At 42.4% G+C, this 25,800-nt stretch overlaps 1 protein-coding gene across 1 annotated transcript; it reads right to left on the bottom strand.

Annotated features, from left to right (window-relative positions):
• Positions 1-712: 712 nt before the first annotated feature.
• Positions 713-10,928, bottom strand: prr36a (proline rich 36a). The gene is made up of 5 exons (XM_079554305.1): positions 10,317-10,928; positions 10,155-10,248; positions 5,908-6,086; positions 3,240-5,780; positions 713-1,843 (listed from the first exon to the last, which is right to left on the bottom strand). The coding sequence occupies exons 1-5, from the start codon at positions 10,846-10,848 to the stop codon at positions 783-785; spliced, it is 4,407 nt and encodes a 1,468-aa protein (XP_079410431.1). The 5' UTR covers positions 10,849-10,928; the 3' UTR covers positions 713-782.
• Positions 10,929-25,800: the final 14,872 nt, after the last annotated feature.

Genomic DNA, 25,800 nt, shown 5'->3' with positions numbered 1-25,800 from the left:
GTTTAATACTATATGCATCATAAATAATGTAAGTTTACGCCACCATTGTCTAGTTAATAGGCTACACAGATCAATGTCACATGATTTAGTACTTCATGGTGAAGATGTGCAATTCCTTAAAATCAGAGAACTGACATAAAAATGTATTAGTAGCAAGGTAACATTTAGTGCAATTGCTTTGTTAAAAGTGGTCAATAGCATGAGTATTAATTAAGACAATGCAATATTAAAAATGAATGGTAATCCTCTATTTTGGCACATATAGTGTTAACAGTGCAAGTTTAGCCCTAACACAGATATTTGATATCAAAGTGTCCATTTGCTCTTCATTTATGCAGAGCGGTGACGCACGTGATGCTATGACTTCCAGGTGTGTTGTGGACTGTAACAGGACAGGACAGTGGGTTGACAAAAGGTGCAGAGTTACAGTAGTGCTTTTAGTCAGTTAAATTGTGTGCTGCAGTTTTTGCACATTGGATAGTAAGCATTGGTTAGCAATGAACACATAGGATATTGTATTTAGATTTGCTTAAGTTCATATTCAACAGGGTGGACTTTGTGCTTTTAAGTTTGTTTGCTGAAAATTTTGCACCGAGATATTGTGTACTTCTTTAAAAAAGTATTTATCCTACAGTCATTGCCATTTGTTGTTTTAACTTTATGCTTTGAAACATTACAAATACTGTAGAGTAGGGGTGCGCAACAAGAATGTTTTTACTGTTTCGTAGACTACCCTGTGAATATGCACAGCATAGGGAATGTGACTCTGGTCGTCCTGTTCATTAGTGATGCGTCTCCAGCTCAACAACAGTCCACTCCCCTTGAGGGGAGCTCCCAGAGGTTTCTGGGGAGAAACTGCTCACAGAGGTGACCGTGGCTGAGGGAGGGGTGAGTGGAGGAAGCAGGCTGGGCCAAAGGCTGCTCTCAAGAGGGCTCAGAGTCCCACCTGCCCCCCCTGGAAGCAGCAGTAAGGAAGAGCAGCTATCCCCATTCAATAACAGAGTCTGATTGATCAACTGATGTACAATGTCCACTTTCTTACCCCAGTCTAGTTCCAGGGGTGAGGGCCTATCTGGGGACTCTGGTGGAGTGGAAGAGGAGTCTCCATTCTGAATGGGAGGGGTCAGTCTTTGTTGGACATCCTGAGAGTTGTGGGTGGACTGTGGTTCAGGAGTGACCGTCCCAGAGCCACCATCTACCTCCTGAACGGTATCCGAGCTAATCACTGAGACAGAGTTCAGCTCTTTTACAGTCTCTTCTTCACACTTTGCTGCACCATTCTCCTCATCGTCACTGTTTTCGAGCGCTTCATAGATGGTGCATAGTCCGGAGGAGGGTGACAGCAGCAGTGGTTGTCCTTTATTTGACTCCTGTAGCTCCTGTTGCCACTGCATGATCTGCTGCCGCTGTTTGAGCTCCTCTTCTTGCTGGTGCAGCTGCATCTCCAATGCTTTCCTCTGCTCAAGTTCTTGCCTTTTGGCCTCTTCCTGCTCCCGCATCATTCTCTCTTCTTCCTTATTCCTCTTTATTTCCTCTTCAGCTTCATCCTTCTTCTTGCGCTCCTCTTCCTCCTCCCTCCTCTTCCTCTCCTGCTCTGCCTCCTCCAGAGGCTTGCTCTGTTGCTCGCGGCGCTGTTGCATCTCCAGCAGATGGCGTTGGTGTTGCTCAAGGCGGCGCAGCTGTGGGCTGAGGGACTGCTGCTTTGGGCTCCTGGGCGGGAGGTCGGCACAGCTCAGTTTTGGGGATGCAAATGCAGCATTGACTGGTTTGACAATGTCACAGTAGGTGCGCGGGTAGGAAGAGTGATCACGGCGCTGGGGGTGCAGCAGTGCAGCAGAGAAGCCTGTGAGAGATAGTGGGAAGGACATTAAACTAGTGTGATTTTTAAACTCAAATGGCAAGCAACAGGAAAGGAAAAACAGAAGTGTGGCCCAATGCAAAGTGGTTGGAGGGTGGAAAATATTAAGCAGAAAGCCTTGTGCAAAACGTCAATCTTTGAAAATAACATGAAGAAAAATAGATTTGTGTGCAGCCAAGTTCCTGTATGTGCAACCCATAGTGATAACAGAGCAGCTCATTGCAAACTTTTGTAGTATACCCTCCATAGCATTCATAATGAACCAGTAACTGGACATGCATAAGCCCATGCATTTCATAATTTCAATTCAACATAACCAGAAACCTATAGCTTGGTTTTAAACACATTTCATAAGTTGAGCATTAGAGCCAAGCTATTTGGCCAAAACCAATTTAAAGACATTTGATTAAAGTCTTGGTGCAACAGTGGCATGCAGAAGCGCTCTTTACAATGATTAGGTGCAAGACCCAAGTGCAGAGGATACAAGCTCAAACAATACACCCACAGTGAAGAGACAGGATAAGTCGAGTAACAGAAGAATACTGGATCCTTCACAATGACGGAGAAACTTCCACCCGATTCCAAGGATGCAACTTCTGAGTCCTTTCCGCAATGCTGTATTTCAAGTTCAGTAGAATTTAGTCCATTCTCAGAAGGCCTTGGATTTATGATGCATTTAATAGATACCATTATTTCAAAAGCATTCAAGTAGCATTTAGTATTAAAAGTATTATATGAAGAAAGGTACAAAAGGTAATTCATAGTAAAAAAAAAATCTAATCTTTATTTAAAGTTTAACATTCAATTAATTCAAAATGTATTTGGGAACACAATTTCAGACATTTTAATATTTAAAGTGCAAGACAAAACCAAGTGCATGGGTTAAGGAAGATGCTTGTGTTTTAACATGAAGCAAATTCAAACAATTACACAAAGCTCAGCTCAGTAAAACGTATGAATGATACAGACAAAATGCTTATTATCAATACATTAATTCCGTCTTTCCCTTTAAGTGCTTCTTATCTCATAATAGCCGATTTCTGCCATGTTGTTGATGTTAGCTACAGTTGCATCAACATGTTTAATCCTCCGTCGTAATCCTTTGGTTACCTTTAAGATTGTCCTGCATTATTGATACCCATGCCACAAGTTAGAATACAAACACGAGGCAAGCACATACAATTCGTGATAGATATTGCACATACAGGAATTGGAGCCACAAATTTCTTTGAAAATTACAATTTCTGTTTTGCTCTGTATTTTTTCCAACTTGACAAATTTCAAAGGGCCACCCAAAAATGTATCACAGAACAAGAACTACAACAGGAATGTGGAAAGTGGGTATAACAGGAGGGCACATGTAACTTCAACTATACGTTACCTGTGAAAGAGTTCTCAGTGTTTTCACAAATAGCCGAATAGTATGGAGGCTGGATGTCATCAAGTGGATTCATCTGCTCCAATTGCTGGGGCTCTGGTGAGGGTGAACAATCTTTGTCCGAGTTAGCCATTTTGTTGTCAGTCGCCAGTTCACAGTCTGCTTCCGCTTTCCCACACACGATGTAGGGTTGATCCAGCACACTTGGCTGAGCTGGAGGTTCTTTGGCCTCCTCAGGCAGCTCCTCCAGAGAGAAGATGCCAGGGCTTTTCACACAGTTCTCCCCTGTGGACTGGGCGTTTGAATTCGACGCAGAGGTTGTGCCGTCAAAGCCGTAGGACACCTGGGAAGTAGCAGATAGAGGCGTGGTGTCTTCAACCGCACCACTGTCCTCGGGTTCCTCACCCTCCTCCACTGTGGACAGGCAGCGCTGGCCCTGAGGCTGGGTTTCAAAGGTGACGTTAGAGATGGCCGGAGTCTCCAGCGAGTCCTCAAGCTGAGCCTCTCCCTCCATGTCACTGGCCTCGTCCTCCGTTACTGAGGAGGAGGAGGGGTTGGAGGCAGGTGCATGAGAACCCAGGTCCTCATCCACAGGAGCACCTACAGGCTCCCCTCCAAGTGCAACCTCAGATTGTGGCACCAGCACATCCTTTTCAGTATGGCCATGGTCGCCCTCTTCAGGAGTCACACTGCAGACAATGCTCAATGGAAAGGTCCCTGGAGAGCAGGAGGGTGATATTGACCGAGTGGGTTCTGCAGCAGCACTAAACTCCTCAAGATACACTTGGGGCTCTGGAGTATGTTTGTCCTTTTTTCCAGATAAAGTTTGAGGAGCATCCTGGTTTTCATTAGTAAATGTCACAGAACCAAGTTCAAGCCAGGTCTGAGCTGGTTCTTGTGTGGGGGTCTCAGAGTCTCCTAAACAGGGGTCAGTCAGAGGACTCTCTGGAGCCGCCTCAGCCCCCTGGGAGTTTTGCTCAGGATGTTGCTGTGTGACAGGCTCTGCCCATGGGTCAGTGAAAGGATTGGGCTGGTCCCACTGTGCAGCAGGGGCTGAGGGAAGCAGAGGAGGAGGCGGTGGCGGTTGGGCCACTCTGTTCAAATTGTCCAGTCTTTCGTCTTCGGCGAAGTCATCTTCATCAGCATTTCCATAGCTCTCCAGGCCGCTCTCAGTCACTCCCTCACTGGCCATCTCCACATCTTCATCTTCTTCATCATCATCATCCACATCATTGTCATGCCTGAGTCTCTGGAGTTCGTCCGTTCGCTCTGATCCCACATCCATGTCACAAACACGATCGTTATCATCTTCCTCATCATCATAGTCATTCACTGGAATCTCAGGGACTTTCTCAAAGTCAGGGGACCCAGCCGAGGCCCCCTCCATGTCCATGGCCCCTTTCAGACTGCCCTCTCCCAAATCATCCATGCTCTCAGTGCCCTCCAGGACCCCAGGAGCGCTTAGCTCTGAGGCACCCTGCTGACTGATGCTAACCTCCTCAGAGTCCAGCTCAGAAAGCAGGGCCCCACCCATCCGCCAGGCAGAGGCCCCAACTGGACCAGCTGATCCAGGACGAGACTCCTCAGTAGGCTGTGTGGTCCCGCTCATTTCTGAAAAAGAAACCAGCTGACTACCCTCCTTTTCATCCTCTTCCTCATCGTCATCCTGATTATTTGGAAGAATTACCTCATGACTACCATTTTCAGCTACTGGAGTGGGCTTTGGTGGCTGAGACATTTGGGTTTCAGTTAAAAGAGCTTCAGGCTGTGGCAACGAAGGGACTGGAGAGACTGAGGGAGCAGAGGGAGGCACATCTGTTGGTGGAGATCGGACACAGGGTTGTTGCTGCTCAATCTGTGGTGAGGCAGGACCTTGGGGGGCATAAACTGTGTTACTTTCAGTTTCTTTCTGTACCGTTTCTAATGAAGTATTCTGAGCATCAGCAGATTCCTTCACTGGTTCCGTGTCCTCGAGCTTCAGTCCTTGTGGTAAAGGTTCAACAGCTTCTACCTGTGTTTCCTGTACTACAGCAGCAGCAGCCACTGGTGCTGCAGCAGCAGCCACTGGTGCTGCAGCAGCAGCCACTGGTGCTGCAGCGGCAGCAGCCGCAGCAGCCACTGGTGCCACAGCAGCAGGGACCCCTCCATCAGATGGGGCCTTATCTGAAGCAACAGCTGCTCCTTTGGCTGCTCCTGTTTTCTGTGTTTGTTTGCCGGCAGTGAAACGTGTGACAGCCTGAGTGGGTTTCTGTGCTTGTTTGGATCGAGGAGTGTTGGGAGCGGATGATGAAGACATGGAGACTGGAGAACCAGGTGGTGTCTGAATTCTATTCACAGCTGGGAAGCGTGCAGCAACTGCAGCTGGTTTCTTTGAGGCGTTGGGTTTTATAGACTGTTGCGTCTTTAATGGTGGTTTTGCATCAATCTTTGCTAAAGCTGTGTTAGACTTCATATTGGATGCTGATGCTTCGTTTTTTTTAGTAGCAGCCAATGTGGTTGCCATTTTTTTGGTCGCAGCAGCAGCAGCATGTGGCTGACCGATAACTGGGGGACAAAAAACAAACACAAATTACACCAGTACCAACCCTAGCTCAGCTAAGATCTATATAGATTTCAGTAATTTACCAATTAAACATTTTATTTACATTTGTGTTGCAAGTTTAACAGCTACCTTTCTTAGCAGGTGCACTGGGTTTGTTAAGCTGTGCTGCTATGGTTCTGCCAGAGGAGGGAGCTGTGGCAGCTCTAGAGGCAGAAGTCTTGGCAGTGGAGGGGGGTTTGGTTGTGGCTGCAGCTGTGGAGGGCTTTGCAGCAGGACGAGAAGTTGGAACAGTGGCAGCTGTGGTAGGTCTGAAAGAGAAAAGAGCTGGTAAACGACAGGAAATGCATTATGCCGGCGGAGATTAGAGATTACTACCAAAAACTGACAAGATGTTAGGTGTCAAGGTTAAGTTAAAAAAAAAAGGATTAACAAATTGGGCTTTGCAGGTGTTGAACAGAATGATATTTTTCTAGTTATTTATATCCTTGCCAAGACCCTGAAGGAAGCGGTTAAACAAAGAGAGGAAACTGTCAGGAAAATTCTGTAAAGATATAATGGAAAGGAGCGGAAGTAACCAAGGAAATGCACAGCAGGTGTGAAAGAAGCGAATTTGACATAATAACACCGTACATTATAATGTCAATATTTTGCATTTAAACTACAAGGAATATAATTATCACTTGTAGCCATTTCTATAATTTCCCTTATTGGGACCTGAACAGTTTATGTCATAGAACAAAAGAGCAAGTCTGACTGATCCATTTGAGTGGAACAGCCTTCCTGCTCAGATGCCGCTCCCACATTACAATAACCATCACAATGGCCATTTGTTTTCCCTTCTACTGCTGGTGACCACTCCAGAGGCTGTGTCCTAGAATAATTAAACTGCGCAAAAATATAGTAAATACAAGCACAATACGAAATTTGGACAACAGGACAAATTGAGAAAGAGTGAAAACTTCAAATATTGTGAACATGTAACTAAACCTAAAATGATATTGCCATTTCATTAAAACGCAGTCATGACCGGTCAAAACAAATTAATGATTTACTCCGGGTATTAAAGAGTCAGAGGAAACAATAAAGGCTAATGATAGTGGTGAGGAACAAGAGGTCACAGATGACTGCGAACCACATAACCACCTCCATAGTTGTACAGTGAGTCATAACTCATAATGGGACAGGAAAGAGGCATAATAGGCCCATTAATGCCTCTATACTGGTCGTGGTATAAAGCCTGGTGCTTCTGTGGAGGTTGCATAGATCACATTTCACCCATCAGAGGCTGGAAATCAATCAGCAGTGCAGTCCAGAGGGAGGACGAGAGCATTACACCGCCATATGAGGGACTCCACTCTCTAAACAGGGCATCAGGGAGCAAAGGTCAGGCAAGAACAGGTACACTTTTTGGTTTATGACCTAGCAAGATGTATAAAGCAGATGCAAGTATTAAATGGATTGGCAACAAAATGACTTTTCAGCTTCGCCTCTTGACAGAAATCAAGCCAGATTTTACACATGTGTAAAATTGCAGCCTTGTCCGTCTTGATAAATCCACATAACAACTGCAGCCTTCGCCTGTCATGTTTTCTGGGGCCCAGTTTGAGAGAGAAAATGGAAAGAAGAACCTTTACAAGTCCTTGTTTGGCTTGTAAGTGATCCAATACAAGCAGCTTGAGTCAGTGAGAGTAAATCATTCCTGGACACTGTGTGGGTCTATAGACATCTCCTTGACAATGGAGAGAGTAGAAGAGGTCTAAGACTTTTACGGTCAGTGATGGATGCCCAAATGCCCTGAAAGTAGTCCTCCTGCCTGCCAACATTTCCTTACCACAAAGTAAATTAAAATAGTCAACGATGTGGCTGACAAAAGCAAGGAAAACATGCAGACTTGAGTATCTCTCTCTGATCAACGACATATTTTTGAAAATGAAGAATGTAACGCCATTTGTTCAAACACACCAACATTTATTTTACAGATTTAAGATTGCACATCTACCACCATGTTTTCCAAAATGCAAGATTGAGTGGGAAACTGAATGAACTCTTGGCCGGATGCCCAGAAATGTACAAACACAGACAGAGAGAGGGGGATGTGTGGACCGAAAGAGGGGCTCGCCTGACAGAGACTGATTGCCTAGTACATCGACTAAATCACACGTCACTGAAGGAGAACCAAGGAGTGACAAATTTAAGCTGGACTTTTTTGTGAAAAGCACCCTTTGTCCTTGGAAATGCTTGCCTCCATACTCATAAATGTTTTGTCCTGTTCCCTGACACCAGTACTATATGAAATGTTAATCAGGTACAACTAGAGGTCGACCGATATGGTTTTTTCTAGGACGTTCGTTTCCGGAGATATCAGCATTAAACCGGCCGATGCTGTAAAAATGAAATACCCAAATATCTCTAGGTACAGCATGTTGGCTATCTGGTAAACGCTTAAGGACAGCACTGTCCATGCCTCTTTACTCCTCCCTCCCTAAAGGACAATTAGCATTAATAGTTGATGAGCAATGCTGATTTTTCCATTAGTCATGGGGTTTGAGTTACTACCCCACGATCTTTGCTTTCAAGATCTGTATTTTTTTACTTTTCGGTACCTTGACAAGAAAAGCAATATGAGCTCATTATGGGTAAAACGGTATCTATTTAAGCAATTTAATTTTCTATAAAAAACAACTCAAAACATTGTGACAAAGCAAATCTAATCAGCTTTACAGCCTGTGACTTAAAGGGATATTTCAGGATTTTCGACATAGGGCCTCATTTCCTATAGTTATCCAGAGTGTTGTTGATTTCTGGAGATATATTTTTGAATTCATTTTTGAATTCATATTTGAAGAGTTTAGTGGTGCTAGGCTAGTGCTAGGCTAGCACATGTCAATGGTAACAAGTAGCCTGCATTAAAAACCTCTTCAAAATCATCGGGTCGTCCTCCAAACGTTGCCATATCTGATTTGTAGAAAGCTCCGTTGTGAATTCCACGTGTAGTAATGCTGGCCGCAGGTAAACTAACTACTGTAGATCCCTAACCTAGCAGATCACTCCGCCGCTGCGAAGCTTACAACCAGGAAGCTGATGCTGCTCAAATATAAGTTCTTTTAAATGAAAAATGGCTATATTAAAAAAATATTCAGTCAACACAGACATTTATGTCGATAGTCTGGTGTTATGAGCGATTTTCTTCTGGTGCACTGTGCTTGGGTCAGACCGTTTTTGATGCAGGCTACTAGTTACCATAGACATGCACTAGCCTAGCACCACTAAACTCTTCAAATATAAGGACTGCATGAATAAATGAAATATATACATATATATCCCCAGAAATCAACAACACTCTAGATAACTAGGAAATGAGGCCCCATGTCAAAAATCCTGAAATATCCCTTTAAGATTTCAGAATTCAATTTAAGAAGCAGGCACGCACGCACACGCAAAAGATCCATTTAATCTTGATCAAGATGGAACATGAGGTAAACTAAAATAGTAAAACAATATATTTGTCAAGGGCATTCACAAACTGCATTTAAGGCAGAAAGTGTCATTTGAACCAATTCAGCCCAACAGAAGCACCATTCATGTCCCAGATCCTTTATGATATGTCTGTAATTGTGCTGTTGTGAGGAGTGGGGTTCTGCATTAGTTCAGTTGGGGACAAAGCACTAGTTCTTTACCATTATTCAGTCTGTTAAGGCCCTCTGTCTCAGGTTATTTCCAATACCATGACTCACACTCTTCAAGTGAAATCGAACTCGGTGGCAGTTCAAACATTACAATGGACATCATTATTCTGTCCCTCCCTTTCAGAGCACCAAGACAAACAACCACCCACTCAGGCCGTTTGCACTTATGGGGGGGTTTCTCAAAATATAATAGATGACAAAACTGGCTATTCACGATAAAAAGCTATTGTTTATTATACTACTATACTATTGGCAAGAGTAAAAAAGTCATAGTAACAGGTTGTTTTTTCAAATCGATCCAATGCTCAGTGTCAGTATAGCTCCCGATACCGAGTACAAGTCTGGAAAACGACACTGAGCCTTGGCTAATTAAATAATAATTGCTAAATAAACTCCATGCACTTCGATAGCCAAATTCACACGTCTCCACTAGGCATTCTCCTGGCAGACTTTTACACCATAAATCCTTACATTACCAGAAGGACAGTTGTGCGAACCAACTAAGTGGGACAAGCTTTGGATTGCCGACCTTTAGGGAAACTTACTCTGAGGGCGAAATTTGGAACCCTGGAAACTCTGACTACAATAAGTACCTGTAGGAGCTGGTTCCAAGCCAAATAATAACTAAGTAATAAGTAAAAACAAAAAAAGTGTTGGACTAAGAAGGGGAATAAATGTTTTTTTTCTGACCTGGAAGTCTTCATGGGAGCTGCGGAACTGGCTTTTGTTGAGGAGGAAGTGCCGGGTCTAGAGGTGGTGGGTCCTGTCGGTCGGCTGACTGGAACTGAAAGGACAATTTAACACATGAATAAGTTGAGCAGATGTGTTTCTGTCTTCATTTCATTATCTTACCTGTAGCTTTGGGTTTAGTTGCTGCAAGAGTTTTCTTTGGAGTGCCATTTGTACCTGGTTTGGTACCATTACTCAGTGCCGCTGCGGCAGAGGCAGGCCCAGTGGGTCTCTTGTCGGGATGCTTGACCTGAGTCTTTGCTGTTGATGTGCTTCCTGAAGCCCCCCCCAGCGTTTTTTTGGGGACGGCTCCTGGTGTTTTAGCTGAAGGTGCGGGTGGCTTCTTTATAGGGGCGACATTGCTGATAGGTCTGACATCATTGACTCTGTACCGAGAAGTCACGCCATGTCTTGATCCTGACGCGGATTCAGTTTTTGACAAGGGCTGCTTTTTTGCTGGGACTGTTGCAGATTTGGGTTTTGCCGCTGCGGTCGACCCATTGACTGTAGCAGTGGTACTTGGAGGTTCAGCAGCTGTGGGTTGCTCGGGGGGTCGTGAGGCTTGCTCAGAGGAGTCATCTGGATTCAACGGCTCAGCTACGGCCGCGGCTTCGGTGGGCTCCGTGGTCTCCATGGTAACCCCATCCGGTTTCATTCCTTGTCGTGAATGCCAATGTTGGGTCCCGTTCTCTTGAATCCAGCCAAGTCAGTCACCAAAGATTTGGCTCTTGAGGGTGTGCTGTAAGATAGAAAAAGAACATTTGTAATACAGTATTCCGTTGTGACATCTAAACTGTACTAGAAAATGAGTCCAACATGCAGCGGAAAAAAAGTGGCCTCTTGAAGTCACAGATGCCATTAACAAGCTTATATAATGCATACACACAAGTATACAAAGTGCCTTCAAAAAACTGATGATGCACATGATAAAAACAAATATCATAATTTGGAAAATGCCATTTATAAATGCTAAAAACCGAATGCTTCTTTAAAAAAAAAATAATAAAAAAAAAGATATATCCCAGGTTATGTGCAATATGTCAATTATCGCAGTATTGGCAAATCGTAAGGTTATCGTTGTCGTGAGCTAAATCGTGAAATCAAGAGGTTTCTAGGATAAGAATAAGCATGAGATCCTTCTCCTTGTAACCGCACACAGGATAAGACGAGCAGAACAATGACCATTGGCTCATCATTAGCTTTTTCAACAATTGTCACCATCATTGTGGTGAAAATGCAGATGGGCCTCGTCAGGTTGTTCACCATGGCAAGAAAATAGATTTTCAGCTAAACCGATTGAGCCGGGGGGAAATAAGATGAACAGGCACAGAGATGGGAAGCAGATGTGTGTGCCTGAATGGGTCGGCAATATGAAGGGTTAAGTTATTTACTCAACAGAAAATAAATGTTTTCAGCCACAGTTCCTCGTAAAGGCAGTAATTGTAATCTTAAAGCAAACATTCATAGGGAGAGAACTTCAAATGTTTACTTTAGGGACAGACCGACATGGATACAGATATGAAGGGGGTTTGCATGACTAATAGTCGATATAGAAGGATTGTCAAAAAAGAACAGAAAAAAATAAAATAAAATCTTTGATACTCAAAGTGGTATCGAAGCTAGATATTCATTTGAGCAGGTATCGATACTTTCGGTCTTCTCCTCCGGCTGCGTAGAGTAGCCCCTCCTCCTCCGCCGCCAGAAGGAACCTGCGGCTGCGCTCAAAAACTTAGAAGACATCTAAAAATCCAATAGAGTTTTACAAAAAACAGAAAAAAAAAACACTACAGCTTAAAGTACTCACTTAAACCCTGAATAAATTTGTAAAACTAAAAGCATCCATTGTCGAAGTGTAGGATCTTATTACTGCTGCTGCTGGACCATGTTGAAAGAAACATAATGGGATATGCCATTTTTTCTCTTAAAAATAAAATAATGTCAACTGTTTAGTCACAGGTTTACTGTTTGTACTTGACTCATGATTATATGCAGAGGAATTTCTTTGCACCGTTATGCACAATGTGACAGCAGTGACTGTTTGACAGACAATGTTTTAAACATGAATGTCAAATGCTATTTATCAACAATATAAACTATTTACTGACTGGAATTGGCCCATGACCATGAATATTACAGGAGAAGATGCAAAGCATTTAATTGGAGAGAGCAAATTAGACCTTTGTTATAAATGATTGTTGAACATAATAAAACCAAATTAACAAATGTATTGTTGAGTGTTCTGTAAATGTACATAAAACAGCACAGGTGGAAAAAGACATTTGCTACAGCAAATATATATATATATATATATATCTAAAAGGGGATTTTTTGGTTTTGCAATGGTATAAAAATCAGTATCGAGAATAGTTTTATTTTCTGTATTGAAATTTTAGTATCGTGACAACACTACGATAGATATTTAAGTAATTTACCTGTATTTTTTTTATCTCATAGCCTATAGTTAAACCTTTATTATAATAATAAAAGTTTAAGTAAATAGAAAAATATCTAAGGGGTTGACCCTTTTTTCTAAGGCCGATGTCGATTTTTGGAGATTTGGATCGATTGCCGAAACGCACAACTGATTTTTTTCAAAAATGACTATAATCCTGTCTATGCTGTATGAGGGGCATAGGGCTGATATATTCACGACATTCATGTTTAGTAGGTTCTTCAGAGGGAGCTTGTTTGAAAGACAAAAGTCTCTCTCTCTTATGGTTACGAAATTTATAAGCAAAAGTCTACAACATGAAATAGGTGTACAGACGATTTTCATTCATTTTCACAATGTGTCTCCGCTCCCCTCAGGACTTGGAAGTTTTGAGAGTCATTTTAAAAAGGTCTGATTGAGCTCCTTTCCAATGCAAAAATAAGTCTTTATCACTTATATATCAGCCCAATATATGTGGAGCCCTAGTTTACTTGTTTGTTTATGGCTGAAATAAGTGACGAACCATGGACAGACAGAATTATTCTATGAGATATAATGAAATATCCAATGTTTACATTTTCTCAATGACATTTTTCAAAATTATATTCAACAATGTTATAGATACAAAACTCAAATACTACTGTACATCAACTCTCCATGTCCCAAAATTACGGCAAATAAAGTTTAAATCGACTGAATGTCTAAAGGTAAATTCATATTCATTTAGTCCAAATTCAAGCAACAATGAACACGGAGCCAGACTCGCACAAGGCCAGAGGAGCTTCACATTGGTGCTTTTGCTTTACCCAAAATTTCCTCTGAATTGTAATGTACATTTTTGTCATCTTTCAACAGGTCTTAAACTTTTGATCAAGACTGTATTGTACAGTAAAAACAGAAACATACTAGAAGCAAGTATCCATAAAAACAAAAAAGAGTTGATAAGAATAGAGTTATTGTCCAGCTCCAGTTTACGACTTTAGTCATTGCCAGTGTCACAGGGCTGAGCCACGATTAACTCAGTCAATGGATAACAACTGTAACGGGTAATAGGCTTGTTGATGAGACAGACATAAAAGCACCAATAGTGAAAGTGATTTCTAAGAACAGGTTCGGGGGGGGGGGTCTGTCTACACAAAGGGAATTATGAGCTTGCTGTATTTACATTCCTCTCGATCCAGCTGATGTATGGCCGTTGGTGTGCATCTCTAAATCTTGGCCGACCTTTGTCACTGGGCAGTTTATTACTGCTGCCACGTTTCTCTCCAGCAACTGTCCAGAGCCCAGACATAGCAAGTGGTGCTTGGCAAAATGGGTCACTTTTAATGCTGCGTCTGATACAAGCGCAGAGGGATTTAGCAGTGTTTGAGAGAGTGGTGTGCGGCTTTACGATGCATTGTGCATATGGCCTTTAACAGTGAGCTCAGGCTTAATGTCACGTCTAGATTCCTCAGGACACAAGCTGTGTCGATCTGAATTACAATAAAAGCAAGTGAACCTCAAGTTGAGATACATGGCCCGAAGAATAAAAAGTAGCAACCAGTTATCTTTTCCTATTTAAAAAGAAAAAAAGATTTCAGAAGAGGCTACAAAGATTTTCCGATAGCAGTACGAACGTCTTCTAGCCTGTCCAGTCAGTCCAACTCAGCGTCTGCAACATCATTTCATCATGTAAGCAACATTTTTCTTTTTAATGTCATTTATTTGGACTTCTTTTTATTCATGGCTAATATGCCAAAGCTGCATGTATAGAAAACTTCTTTCTGAGACTCATTTCAAACCACAACTCAAGTTGTTTTGTAAAGCCCAATATCACAACACGAGCACACACAAGCAAATGTAATGTCTAAATAAACAGTCCACAGCAGATTGAACTGTGCTCCAGGTGTCCCGTCCTTAGGCCCTCCTCTGCGGCAGCCAAAAACTCAACCCAGTGGGAGAAAAGAGAAACCTCAGGGAGAACCAAAGGAAGGAGTGATCCATTCCCATGGACGGCTGGATGAAAATAAGCTTGTAAATATTGTAAAATATTGTGAACAAAAGAAACCGATTTACATTCTGATTTATCATGCCAAGAATCCAGCTTGCTCTAAGGGCCATACCACGGCCTTTGCTCGGCCCAATCCCGTCAGATCTCAGACGCTAAGCAGGGCGTGGTTGGTACTTGGATGAGAGACACCGGGAAGCCTGGGTCAATGTAGTGAGTGTGTGAGTGAGTGTTGGTGCGAGGGGTCGATGGGGCAGACTGGTTGCCTTGCTTCAGTCAGTCTACCCCAGGGCAGCTGTGGCTACAATAGTAGCTTACCACCACCAAGTTTAGAGTAAATGAATAGTTCAATGTAAAGTGTCTTTCGAGTGTCCAGAAAAGTGCAATATAAAACCAATGCATTCTTATTAACATCTGACCACATTCCAGCATTGCAGACGTCCTCTGGTTCTGACAGCCGGCTGCATGTGTGTGAGCACTTGGGATGTCTATGTTTACATGCATGAGTGACAGAGCGTAGGGAGCAAGGGTCAGAGCCAGGCCAGTGTGGACAGTCTGTTGGCAAAGCTCAGATAACGCCATGTTTAAACAGGGACTATATTTGGTAGATTATTCACTTTAGTGGCAAAAAAAACACTAATGATTTACTTTATTTTTGAACAGAGACAAAATGTACCATTAAAATAGACCTCAGCTGCTTCAACAACACGTGTATGTTTCCACGCCAGAACCATTTAACACAATAAAAGGTTTTAATTTTACTTCTTGACTGTCCCCAACTCCCCTCCCAACCACACCCTTTTCCGTCACATAATTGGTTGGTCGGCCAGATTAAAATTAGATACTTCCAATTAGACTTTCAGTTACTGGCACAAACATAACACTCTCATGACATAGTGAAGGAATTCCTTTAATACCAAACAGACTTTATTTATGTGATTCGATTGTAGAAGAGCCACACCTTTAACCGTTTAATAACCAAACCAGTGAACCGAGCAGATAAAGCTGACCCAGATATGGTCTGGGAGAGTGTGAGGAGAGTCTGAAGAGGACTCTACTCCCCTGCTGGGTCTCCAGGGGGAGGCACGCAAAAAAAGACAATTGTTGAAACTCAAAGAATGTGTTGTGTCGTCGACTAGTGTTGTACATGTGGCCTGTTAGCATTGGAGACCACAGAACTGACACCCTGTGGCTCACGAGCTTTACACTCACATTGTGTTTCAAAAGAGGGTTTTTAATTAAGGCTGCGTGATTTTGGGGAGAAAAATCTAAGTGTTAGAATTAGATTAGACATCAAAAAACTGCTAAATGAAGAATCAAAGGCAGTTCAGAACCAGCACCAGCGTAATTACAGGGTTATGGCTTGTGGGCTCTCGGTCATTAAGGAGTTTTCCATCGTAAAGAAAGATCATCCAAGTTGTCATCTGTACTGGTTGGTTAGAGTAGTGAGCAAGGTTAGGAGCTTTTATACACAATTAATCTGCATGGACTATGGAGACAGATTATACAAATACTTCCTAAATAATTGCAGCGTTTGACTGATTTATTGTGCGGCGCTACTTTGATGTCCAGTCATGTGGATTCAAGTGCTCAAACATAAGTTCAGTTGAATGGGGAGGCTTGTTTACGCTAGGAAATGGAGCATAGAAAAACAAGGCATTTCTTTGGGGGGAATTCCTTCTATTATAAAAACACACCCAATATCCAGAACTGAGTCATCGATCAACAACCAATGTTAAAACTTAAACAGAATCATTACCAAGTTTGAAAATGTGTAAATAAAAAGGGACTCGCTTATCTTAACCATGCAAGGTTGTGGTTGCAGAAACCCAGAAACGCAAGTGCATAGTCTTTGTCGTGGTCTGGGTATTGTTAAAAAGGTACCGGCACTGAGACAAACAAAAAAGTTAAGGAAGTACTGGTATCAGACGGAAAAACTTCTTTGACGCAGCTCAAAATGAAAAGATAGAAACTACTTTTTCCTAAATACTTTATTTTTAATGGAATGTGACATTTTCATTATATGTTATGGGCCTATAATCAATTTAGTATTATTATTTTAAGTGGGGTTAAAATAAATAAAAAGCTTTAATACAAATCTATTCATTACATAATATATAACATTATTTAATGTCTATGCTATGTTGTCTCATTGTTGACCACATAACTGTAGGCAGCAAAATAATTCAACATCTCAAAATGAGCAACAACTAACCATCAGACTGTGCTACGCAAATGCAGCTCATCAGTGCAGAGGAAACTTTTGGGATACAGACTTTCTGCGCTCTACACACCAGGCGGTGGAGAAAACATAAATGCCAAATACTCCAGTGTTTGAAGGTTAGTTGACTGACGCGACTTCACATCAAAGGTAGAGCAAAGCAAACTAAGACGAGGGTTTGCCGTACAACAGCCCATCGGGGGCACATTCCTGCCGCATCGGTCCAACAGGGAAAAGAGCAAATAACTGGAGATAAAAGGAGCAGCCCATACATTTATGCAACATAGTGCCATAACAGACTCTCGGGGGATGCCAAGCCTTTTCCAAGTCACTCCCCAAAGACTTTCTTCCACATTTTCTCTAGTCCAAATGAGTCACATTAAATAATTGTTAAATACAGGATGGTTCATGGTTTCATACGTCTAAGGGAGAACTGTAATGTCATTCTATTTATTTATTTGAAAAGGAGGCACAATACATATTAATGAACATTTTTACAAATGTAAATATGCCAGATTATAGCCTTAGGCTAATTTCCATCTGCAGACCCCCTGGCAGGTTGATGTTACACACGAGTTAGTAAAGACATACAGAGACATTATATACAGACTATGTACAGAGAGACAGGAATGAGAACAATTCACTGGGAAACTTGCCGCCATGAAATCTTTAGAATGACCACAACTCCAACTTGCACAGAAGAACTTCCAGGTGCAAAATCTCACAAAGTGGACGAGTAAATTGAGAATGTCAAGAAGAAGCATTGTGCAGCTCTGAATCACTTCTAAGATTCGCGGTGATGATGAAAGTTGGTAAAATGGAAAAAAAAAAAAAAAAGATGCACAATTTGCAGAAATGTATTTTTCTAAATGAAATAATTCTTAATAACGGTTTCCATCACCTTATAAAAAGATTGAACATTCACGTCGAGAATGGGACTCCAGTTCATAGAGTTTTCACTTTAAATATAAACAGCACAAAGACAATAGGCCCGTTATGTGTGCTCCGTTATCTGTGAACACTTTAGTTCTTAATGAGGCATCGCATGACTTCTCATCTGGCCAAGCACTGACAAGCCCCATTACATGTCAGCAGATTTACTTTCTGAAAACAATAAGAGCCTCCATTTAATGAAGATGGACAGGCTCAAAAAGCAGAACACCCGTTGGTATGAGAACTAAACTGCAGAAAAGATACAATGACAATTTTTCTGCCAAATATTGCAAATCACAATATGCTATTTATGCCTTAAAACGAAAACAGAACAAGTTTGTGGAAGTCTAAGCTACAGAAAGACCTGGATATCGGGCTTTTCCAGACACAGCAAGAAAAGCTATTGTTTAAGCCATTAAGTCAATGTGAAAGTAAGAACGTATGGAGAGTGTTTACAATTACTACGCAGACATTTTTCACTGCACTGCTAACATAAGTGTGCGATGTGACGCAAGCAGGAACTAAAAGATTGTGCCATTTGAAGGAGATCATTACCCCCCCCCAAAAAAAGCAGGTACATCTTACTTGAATCAGTTCTACACAGGGCATTGACATGTGCAAAGTGTGACCGTGAGCTAGATCATTAGAGCGGGTGCTTAAACGTGGCTGTGTCAAGTGGATAGGGTAAATTTGCAAACGCAGAAACGAGCAATCACTTCAAGCTATTGGCAAAATAAATAGGTTACAATCTGTTCTGGCATAACCCAAGACCCTAAGAACACTTACAACTGCGGAAAGTAATTTGAACTCTGCTTTTGTTGCGTTTCCCTATTTTAAAAGGAGATCAGGAAGTAAAAACTGGCGCAAGAAGTGGGGTACTCTTTTGGGGGAGGGTGGGCAGGTCTATTGTTTGCCCGGGACATCATGTTGACACCCCCTTTGAGTCTAGCCTGCGGCATAGGGCCTGAGGGTAATGGGGGTGGGGTGTTGCGGATTAACTGGTACATGGGTGGGATGGAGGAGCAGCTGGCACGGCCCCAGTGACCCAGAGACCAGCAGCAGAGCAGGTTAATGATCAGACTGTCCACCTGGGTAACGAGGTCAGACCCGAGACGCCTTCGGAAAACACTGTCGACGTTGTAGCTTTCCAGGTCGGAAACATCTGAGGTAGACACGTTTCTAAAGGTTCAAGCAGTAATTCAGCACTGGAAGCTTCATATTTTCCTTTTAATTGTCAATTGAGGTTTTAGAAAAGGCAGTAAAAGCTTATATGGGAAAACATCTGCCAAAAAAGGTGGTTTATTGAAGTTTTACATTTCTAACATGACACGTCAGGCGCAGCATCGTTAAATGCTCCTCCTTGGGTTAGCCGATTCTGTTCCGAGTTTCAGAATTACGGAGTTGGTGCGCGATCCAGCTAAAATTTCCCAGTCAGAGCTCAGAAATTCCGACCTCCGACATAATTGGAAGCAGCATAATGAGGCGTTAGTCCGGCAACAGTTAAATCATGTTCTGCATCACTCCACTGCAGCCGATTAACAATTGAGTAGAATTAGCTTCAGGTAAAAACATTTTAAAAAGTGAAATAATTCCTGCTCACTAGGAATTAAAAAAGACCTCACATTAACAGTTTCAGTTTGTGGGACCTTGGTATAAGCGGATTAAACAACTCGGAGCCGTGCATTAGGCAGTTTTAATGCACTTCGCTTCCTTAGTTCTACAACTTATTTTAGTTATTGGGTTATTTGGTCGGATAGTGCATGTTAATGAACATACATGGGTCTCATGCATGTAAACACAGGATTGTAGCCGGCTAATTTCCATCAGTCGTCCCCCATTCTCACCCTCAAGCACACTCTCATTCATCCAGGCCTATTGTACATGTTTCTTGTGGTAGGGGAAACTGGACACAGAGGCACAGACAAGGGGAGAACATGCAAACTCCACACAGAAAGGCCCCCTCTGGCAGGGGATCGAACCCTCTAGCTGTGAAGCACGAGCGCTAACCACTGTACCGTACCACCCAAATCTGACATTGATTACAATCAAACATTGCAATTCAAATGGAGGCATTTTCTCTGGAAAATAAAATATTAAAAAACTGCCAAACAGGAAGTTTAGATCCATTTCACAAAGGTTCTTGTAGAAACTTTTTTCTTTAGAATTGTACTTTCTTCTCTCACTTTGAATTGTCTCAATTTAAACCATTTCCAATCAATGACGCCAACTTAAAAGCAGCTGGACTGGTTCTGACCTGCATACTCAAACTAGGCTGATGAATTAAAAAGATAATGTCACTCATAGTATTCAGGCGTTGTTTTCAAATAAATGGCAACATCAAGTCTGTTAGAGTTCGAGAGTCGATACGGTGGCCAGTGCCCAGGGGACTGCTCAGTTACAGCAGCCCTGATGGAGCAGGGTGAGGCCAGGCCAGATGGACAGTGATCGTGCACCTCTGCTCCCTCTGTCCCGTCACACCCCAACAGTGGGACAACACAGACACATCAATAGATCACCGAACGCCGGATTGACCTGATCGACAGATAACAGAGTACGTCCACAGTAAAAATAAAACGGTCTACCATGTTTGACCATTCCCAGCCGGTTAACAAACCATTCGTTTCAGAAGCAGAACCAGAAGCTTTGTCACAGGACTCACAAACAGTAATGTGTGCGTTTTCTGTATTATACGATAGATAATTTGATCCAATCCACTTTATTTATATAGTACATATTAAGTTTCCAAAGCACTCCACATAAATTCAATGCCCACGTTTAAATAGCCATGAAAAAATGTTTTGAAAGAAAAATAAATCAGATAAATGATAAAAACAAGACATCTATAATGAAGTCAAATGGATGATATGGCATTAAGTACAACAGGAAAACATGTTTGTGTGACATTACATTACATTATTTATACAGTATGAGAACTACAAAAGTATGCATGGCACAGAGAAGTGTGGTTTTGGAGCAGACTCAAAGCCTAAACACCAATTTCAAAAAGTGCTAAATAACTCTCATTTACTGTAATTACAGTGCCCTGTGCCACGCAGCATTACGGTCCAAGATACCAAAAACTGCAGCGCCAGCGTTCACCACTTTAGACTAATGGACAGCAGTGCGCCAGACTAGTGCCTCAACCACAGAGGAGTAACAGCAACTCAAGATACAGAAAGCCAACTTCAACACACCACAGATCTGCAGCACAGGCTGGACTTCTGTGGGTGTGGACAGACACTGAGGTCAGAGAGCAGCTGACTTTGTACGCAAATGAGGCGCAATCTACACGACCAGTCATTGGTTTCAGTCAGTTTATAGGGAAAAGAAGAAATGCATTGTAGTTTCTCCTCAGACAAAACTGAGCTCATTCTGAGAAATGAGAGCTCTGTTCATTAGAAAACATCAAAGTTTTGCTGCCCTAGTTTAGTAGTTGTATTGTATATCCTTGATTGCTTTAGCTTTAAAATTGCAGTATCATTATCAAGTCGACTCAGCACTGTTTGAGAATTTACTTGCTTGAAGTCCCTTTTTAACCCTGGGGGCTAAAAGAAAACGACACAACCATTGTATTGGACTGACTTGCACAAGGCTACCCAAGAATGTATCAAACAGAAACACAAAGCTATGCGACCGACTGGTCCCATTTTTAAGAAGGGCATTTACTGCATGAACTTTAGTGTGTCTTCTCCAGAATGCCTCTCGCATTTCTTACCCCAGTGAAATGCATGGCATCCACTTAAAACAGACGCTACACCCCATGAATGTCACTAGAACGAACACCTGCATTTCTCTAAAGAAGTCAGGCCTGACAAACAACAACAACTGCAACACACAGCCGCCCAGTTGGTGCCGAATACTTCAGAGCAGCACATTCCTCCCGTCAAAACCACCAACTTGGACAAGACGTGCAAAAAAAAACAAAGTCAAGTTCACGCACAAGATAAAACCCTCGGCTAGTGCATAAACTCACATTTTTGCATTACGCTGGCAATAAGCATTGGTCTACAAAGTATTTCCAAGCAGCTTGTTTGGTCTTTCCTTTAGGAAGACGGATGGGGACATAAATGCATGGGCATGGAAAATGGTTGTACACAGAAAGAATAGTCACCTTTCCAACATTTTGGTTGGAAGGCAAACACGTATTGTGTGTGCCAGGTCACACTTTAATTAAGCCTGATTGCAATTACTGGCATGGGGAGTGGAAACATCCATCGCATGAATCATAGGAGTAAAAGCTACATTTATGCACACTGTCCATCTGAATAACAAGTCCAAGTATTGATAAACTCAAGTTTTAAAGCAATTATAATGAAAGAGGGAGGACAAAGGGCTCTGGACTTCAAAACCAAGTAAATTAACTCGATTAGATTCTAAAGGAAGCCGCCAACAACTCTGTATGCTCTGGAGAAGAGGCTGGACATAGCATTTTCCGCTCACATATGGCCCAACACAGAGGTGATGACGAACTCCATGGCAGCACTTCACACTTCCGGGGTTTGCTTCACTAGCCCCAAATGAGTCTGCACTTCACACACAGGAGGATATGTCAAAAACCTTCTGCAGGTCAAAGAGAAGAGACTGAGAGAAATGGGAGAGAGTGTCAGAGGGTAGAGTCCCCACACCCTCCACTCTTCTCCACCACACCCAGCCCCAATGCTCCGATTATGTAATACGGACACGGAGCCAAGAGCTGGGGATGAGCTGGGGGATGATGGATAAACAGCATCCTCCTCCCTCCCTCACAAATGTGCAGACCGTGTCGTTTTTATGATCTGAATGAGCACACAGAACCGGAAGGGTGTGATATAAGAAAACACAGATGACATGCCTCCCAGGAGTGGTGAATCCATGAGGTAGCAGACAAGCAGCTGCAGGGAACAAGTACAACATGCTTAAATCAATATAAATAATGCACTGAAGAGGGGAAACTCTACCTCTTTTGTGAGCACGATTTCTTCAATTATTTATGGCATATTTCTGGAGTGCTCAAACATTAACCTGGCCTTTGAATTCGAAGATATCTTAACACTAACCCATGCAAGTCTGAAATGGTCAAACATACACAACAATAGCTCATCAAGGTCGAGAATTACAAATATTTTCGCGCAGATGCTCAAGTCTTCAGGTTTGATGAGAATAGAGGTGCGAAAGGACCTATGATTTGAGAGTCACACTGAAAAGGCACATTGTCATCTCAGTCATTGCGACCTGAGACCCCTTTTTTTTTTGGTGCTTGTCACGTTTGTTAGCGACGCCCAAAAGCAGGGTGCTCTCTGTGCAGCTCTACTCTCTCTGAACCCTCACATGCAAGACTACAAAGGCGTCAAAACAAAAAGGCGAAGAGCAAACCTTTTGAGGGAGGGGGAAAAAAAAACATATTTCGTTCCAAATTGGGAGTGAGATGACAGGGGAAACAACGATGCAACTGCAGGTTGGAGTGAATAATCCCGCTTGCTAGCCCCACACACACACACAGTAGTAAATTGTCCATACCTTTTCCCACGACAAGCTCTTCCTTTTTGGTGCGACGCTGAGGGACACGCAACGCCGCGCCGCGCGACACACCACGACGCAAGAAGCCGTATAAAAAATATATATATATATCACAGTTTCGAACAATGAAAGGCGAGGAGCAAACTAAACTGCAGCTAGCGTCCCGCTCCGTGTGCTTCCCTCCACGTTTGAGCCGCGCCAAACAGCCTGCCTTCATGAACGCGGGGCGCGCGGGGGGGGGAGTGACTGTCCGTGGGATGAAGAGACAAGCGTGGGGCTCATGAAGAAGAGATTAAACTCCCGCCGTCGGACCAATCAGAGCGCACGTCCGGGGTTTATGCAAATGAGCGGTGACGTCCGGTATAAAAGCAGCGTCTATCCTCCGCCTGTCCCCCAGAGGAGAGGAGGGGGCCGGCAGCTCTCAGGGATTAGAGCGCGCTTCTCTGTTACTCAGACACTTGGATGGAGCAGGTTTTTATTCACACCGAAATGTAACATAAAAAACATCAAATTATGCATGGTGTGTTTTTTAGTTTCTTTCTCCATAGGCAACTTAACCTCTTACTCTTAGCCTTAAACAAGTGCATTTTCTCCACTTCAGCTGTACCCAAATCTAAACGTTTACAGCCTATAGGCCAGTGTAACGCCTCATTTGAAAGCTTGGACCAACTAAACTGATCTTTACCATGCGTTTTTGTTGCTCTTTTTTGGCTTTTTTTTAATTCGCTTTTTTTGTTTCGTTTTCATCCACGTTCTCGGCTCATTTTTGTTGCTATTTTTGACATTTTCTTTCAGATTTGAGTAGTGCCAAACGGGAGAAAATGTGCTCAGTTCAGGTGGGGGTTAAGAGGTTAAATAGACTACATTACAAGCATTTAGTACAGATATTCTTCTGTGAGCAGCTCACCTCTCCACAGACCTGACAGTAACTTTACTGTGAGCAGGGATGTCTCCAGCTTGTCTCCATAGAGATGATGCCGACTAAAGGCAGTCAAATAGGAGCTTTAAATCAGTCCTCATCCAAGCCCTTTGCAGAAATAGCATTTTCTGCCTGGTCATTAGGAACATGTTTTGTATTGCTGACAACAGTGAAATCCAAAATGTTACGCCTTTAATATTTCCTCATATCTACAAATGGCCAATAATGGAATAGCGATGACTGTACAATTCACTATATTATATTATATTATCCGGTGTATTTTATTATCTGAGTATTGAAATCAAAGGGAAGAAAGTGAATGCTTAACTATGATGATGTTGGTTGAATAGCCAATATTACTTAGTGTATAATAAAAGTGCTGTTTCACTCTGCAGTGGTGCCGCACTGACAGAACTTGTAGATCTACTACATTCTTGGGAGATGATACTGATACTTTAGACGTCCAGCAAACCAGTTACATACTTCACATTGTTATCTTTTTATTGTGCAGTATCTCTTCCTTCTGAAAACCACTGGTGCCTACTTATGTATTGTACAAGTAAAGAATAAGAATGACTGCATGAATGAGCTGCAGCTGTGGGCTTCAAGATTGGATTTACAAGGAGAAAGGCACGGCACAGTTCATTGCAAACAAAGAGACACAAAGCATGGATGTAACAGTCTTTTAATCATTGACATAATTGTTCAGATAAAAAATAATGAGGTCTATGATGTTATGGGAACAAGAAAGTCTTCAGGGACGTAAATCTGAAGGGAAGAATTAAGGCTACAAAAGGTTTTGTTGGAAAGATTTGAAAAGTGAGGGTGAATGTGAGTCACCGCCCAACCCAGATTCTCCTTTCAAACCAGCAGTTTCACTATTTCCAACTGGCTACAAATCTGTGCCAGAGCAAAGGAAAACCCCCAATTCCCATAAATCTGCTTTTACCATCCTCTTTAAACTCACCAACAAAATACAGCATTTACTGGCCCTGTGGGTGTGATTCAGAAAGGTGGACCGAAAAGTACTATTGCTTCAAGTCAAATTAAAGTACTAAGTATTTCACAAAAGATTAAGCTTTAGAAGAGATTTTTTATTTTTTTGGTCCACTTTCTTGCACAGTAGTCACATCTATTTTGTTTCCAAAACGTTGTTTCTTAAATGCCCCACTCTGTTGCCACTTCTGCAGTACTATACGGTTATATACATTCTGGAGACAAATGTTACTTTAAAATGTAACCATTTCACAATAGTATCTAATTCTTAACAAACCTCAAATTAAAATATTCAGTAGAAGAACATGAGGCTATCTGTCAACTTTCACCCCAACTGAATTACATTGAATTTTTTTTATTTGTGCAAACCTATAAATCACTATAGGCATCCTATATCACAAAGCTTCAAAATCCGCTCACATCCTGTCCATCCGTTTGAGATTGCCAGTAATGTGGTTTCATGGGGGAGTGGCCCTGCTCCAGTGAGGAGTAAACCCTTAACACTGTTAGGATAGACTCAGGGCTGGTATACCGACTTCACTTCTCCAGTGTGTTTCTTTAGTTTGTCTTCTGCCTCAGAGAAGGCTCAGGCCCACACACAGACAAACAGGCCACCACTAACAA

This window comes from Gobius niger, assembly GCF_951799975.1.
Source record: "Gobius niger genome assembly, chromosome: 3".
Taxonomy (NCBI): Eukaryota; Metazoa; Chordata; class Actinopteri; order Gobiiformes; family Gobiidae; genus Gobius; species Gobius niger.
The sequence above is the reverse complement of the archived record's forward strand: the minus strand, read 5'-3'. Positions and strand labels throughout refer to the sequence as shown.

Coding starts and splice junctions, on each gene's coding strand:
- prr36a (XM_079554305.1), bottom strand. CDS start 10,848: ATGAAACCGGATGGGGTTACCATGGAGACCACGGAGCCCACCGAAGCC. Junction 10,249..10,316: donor AACTAAACCCAAAGCTACAG/GTAAGATAATGA, acceptor TTGTCCTTTCAG/TTCCAGTCAGCCGACCGACA. Junction 6,087..10,154: donor GCTCCCATGAAGACTTCCAG/GTCAGAAAAAAA, acceptor TTTCTCTTTCAG/ACCTACCACAGCTGCCACTG.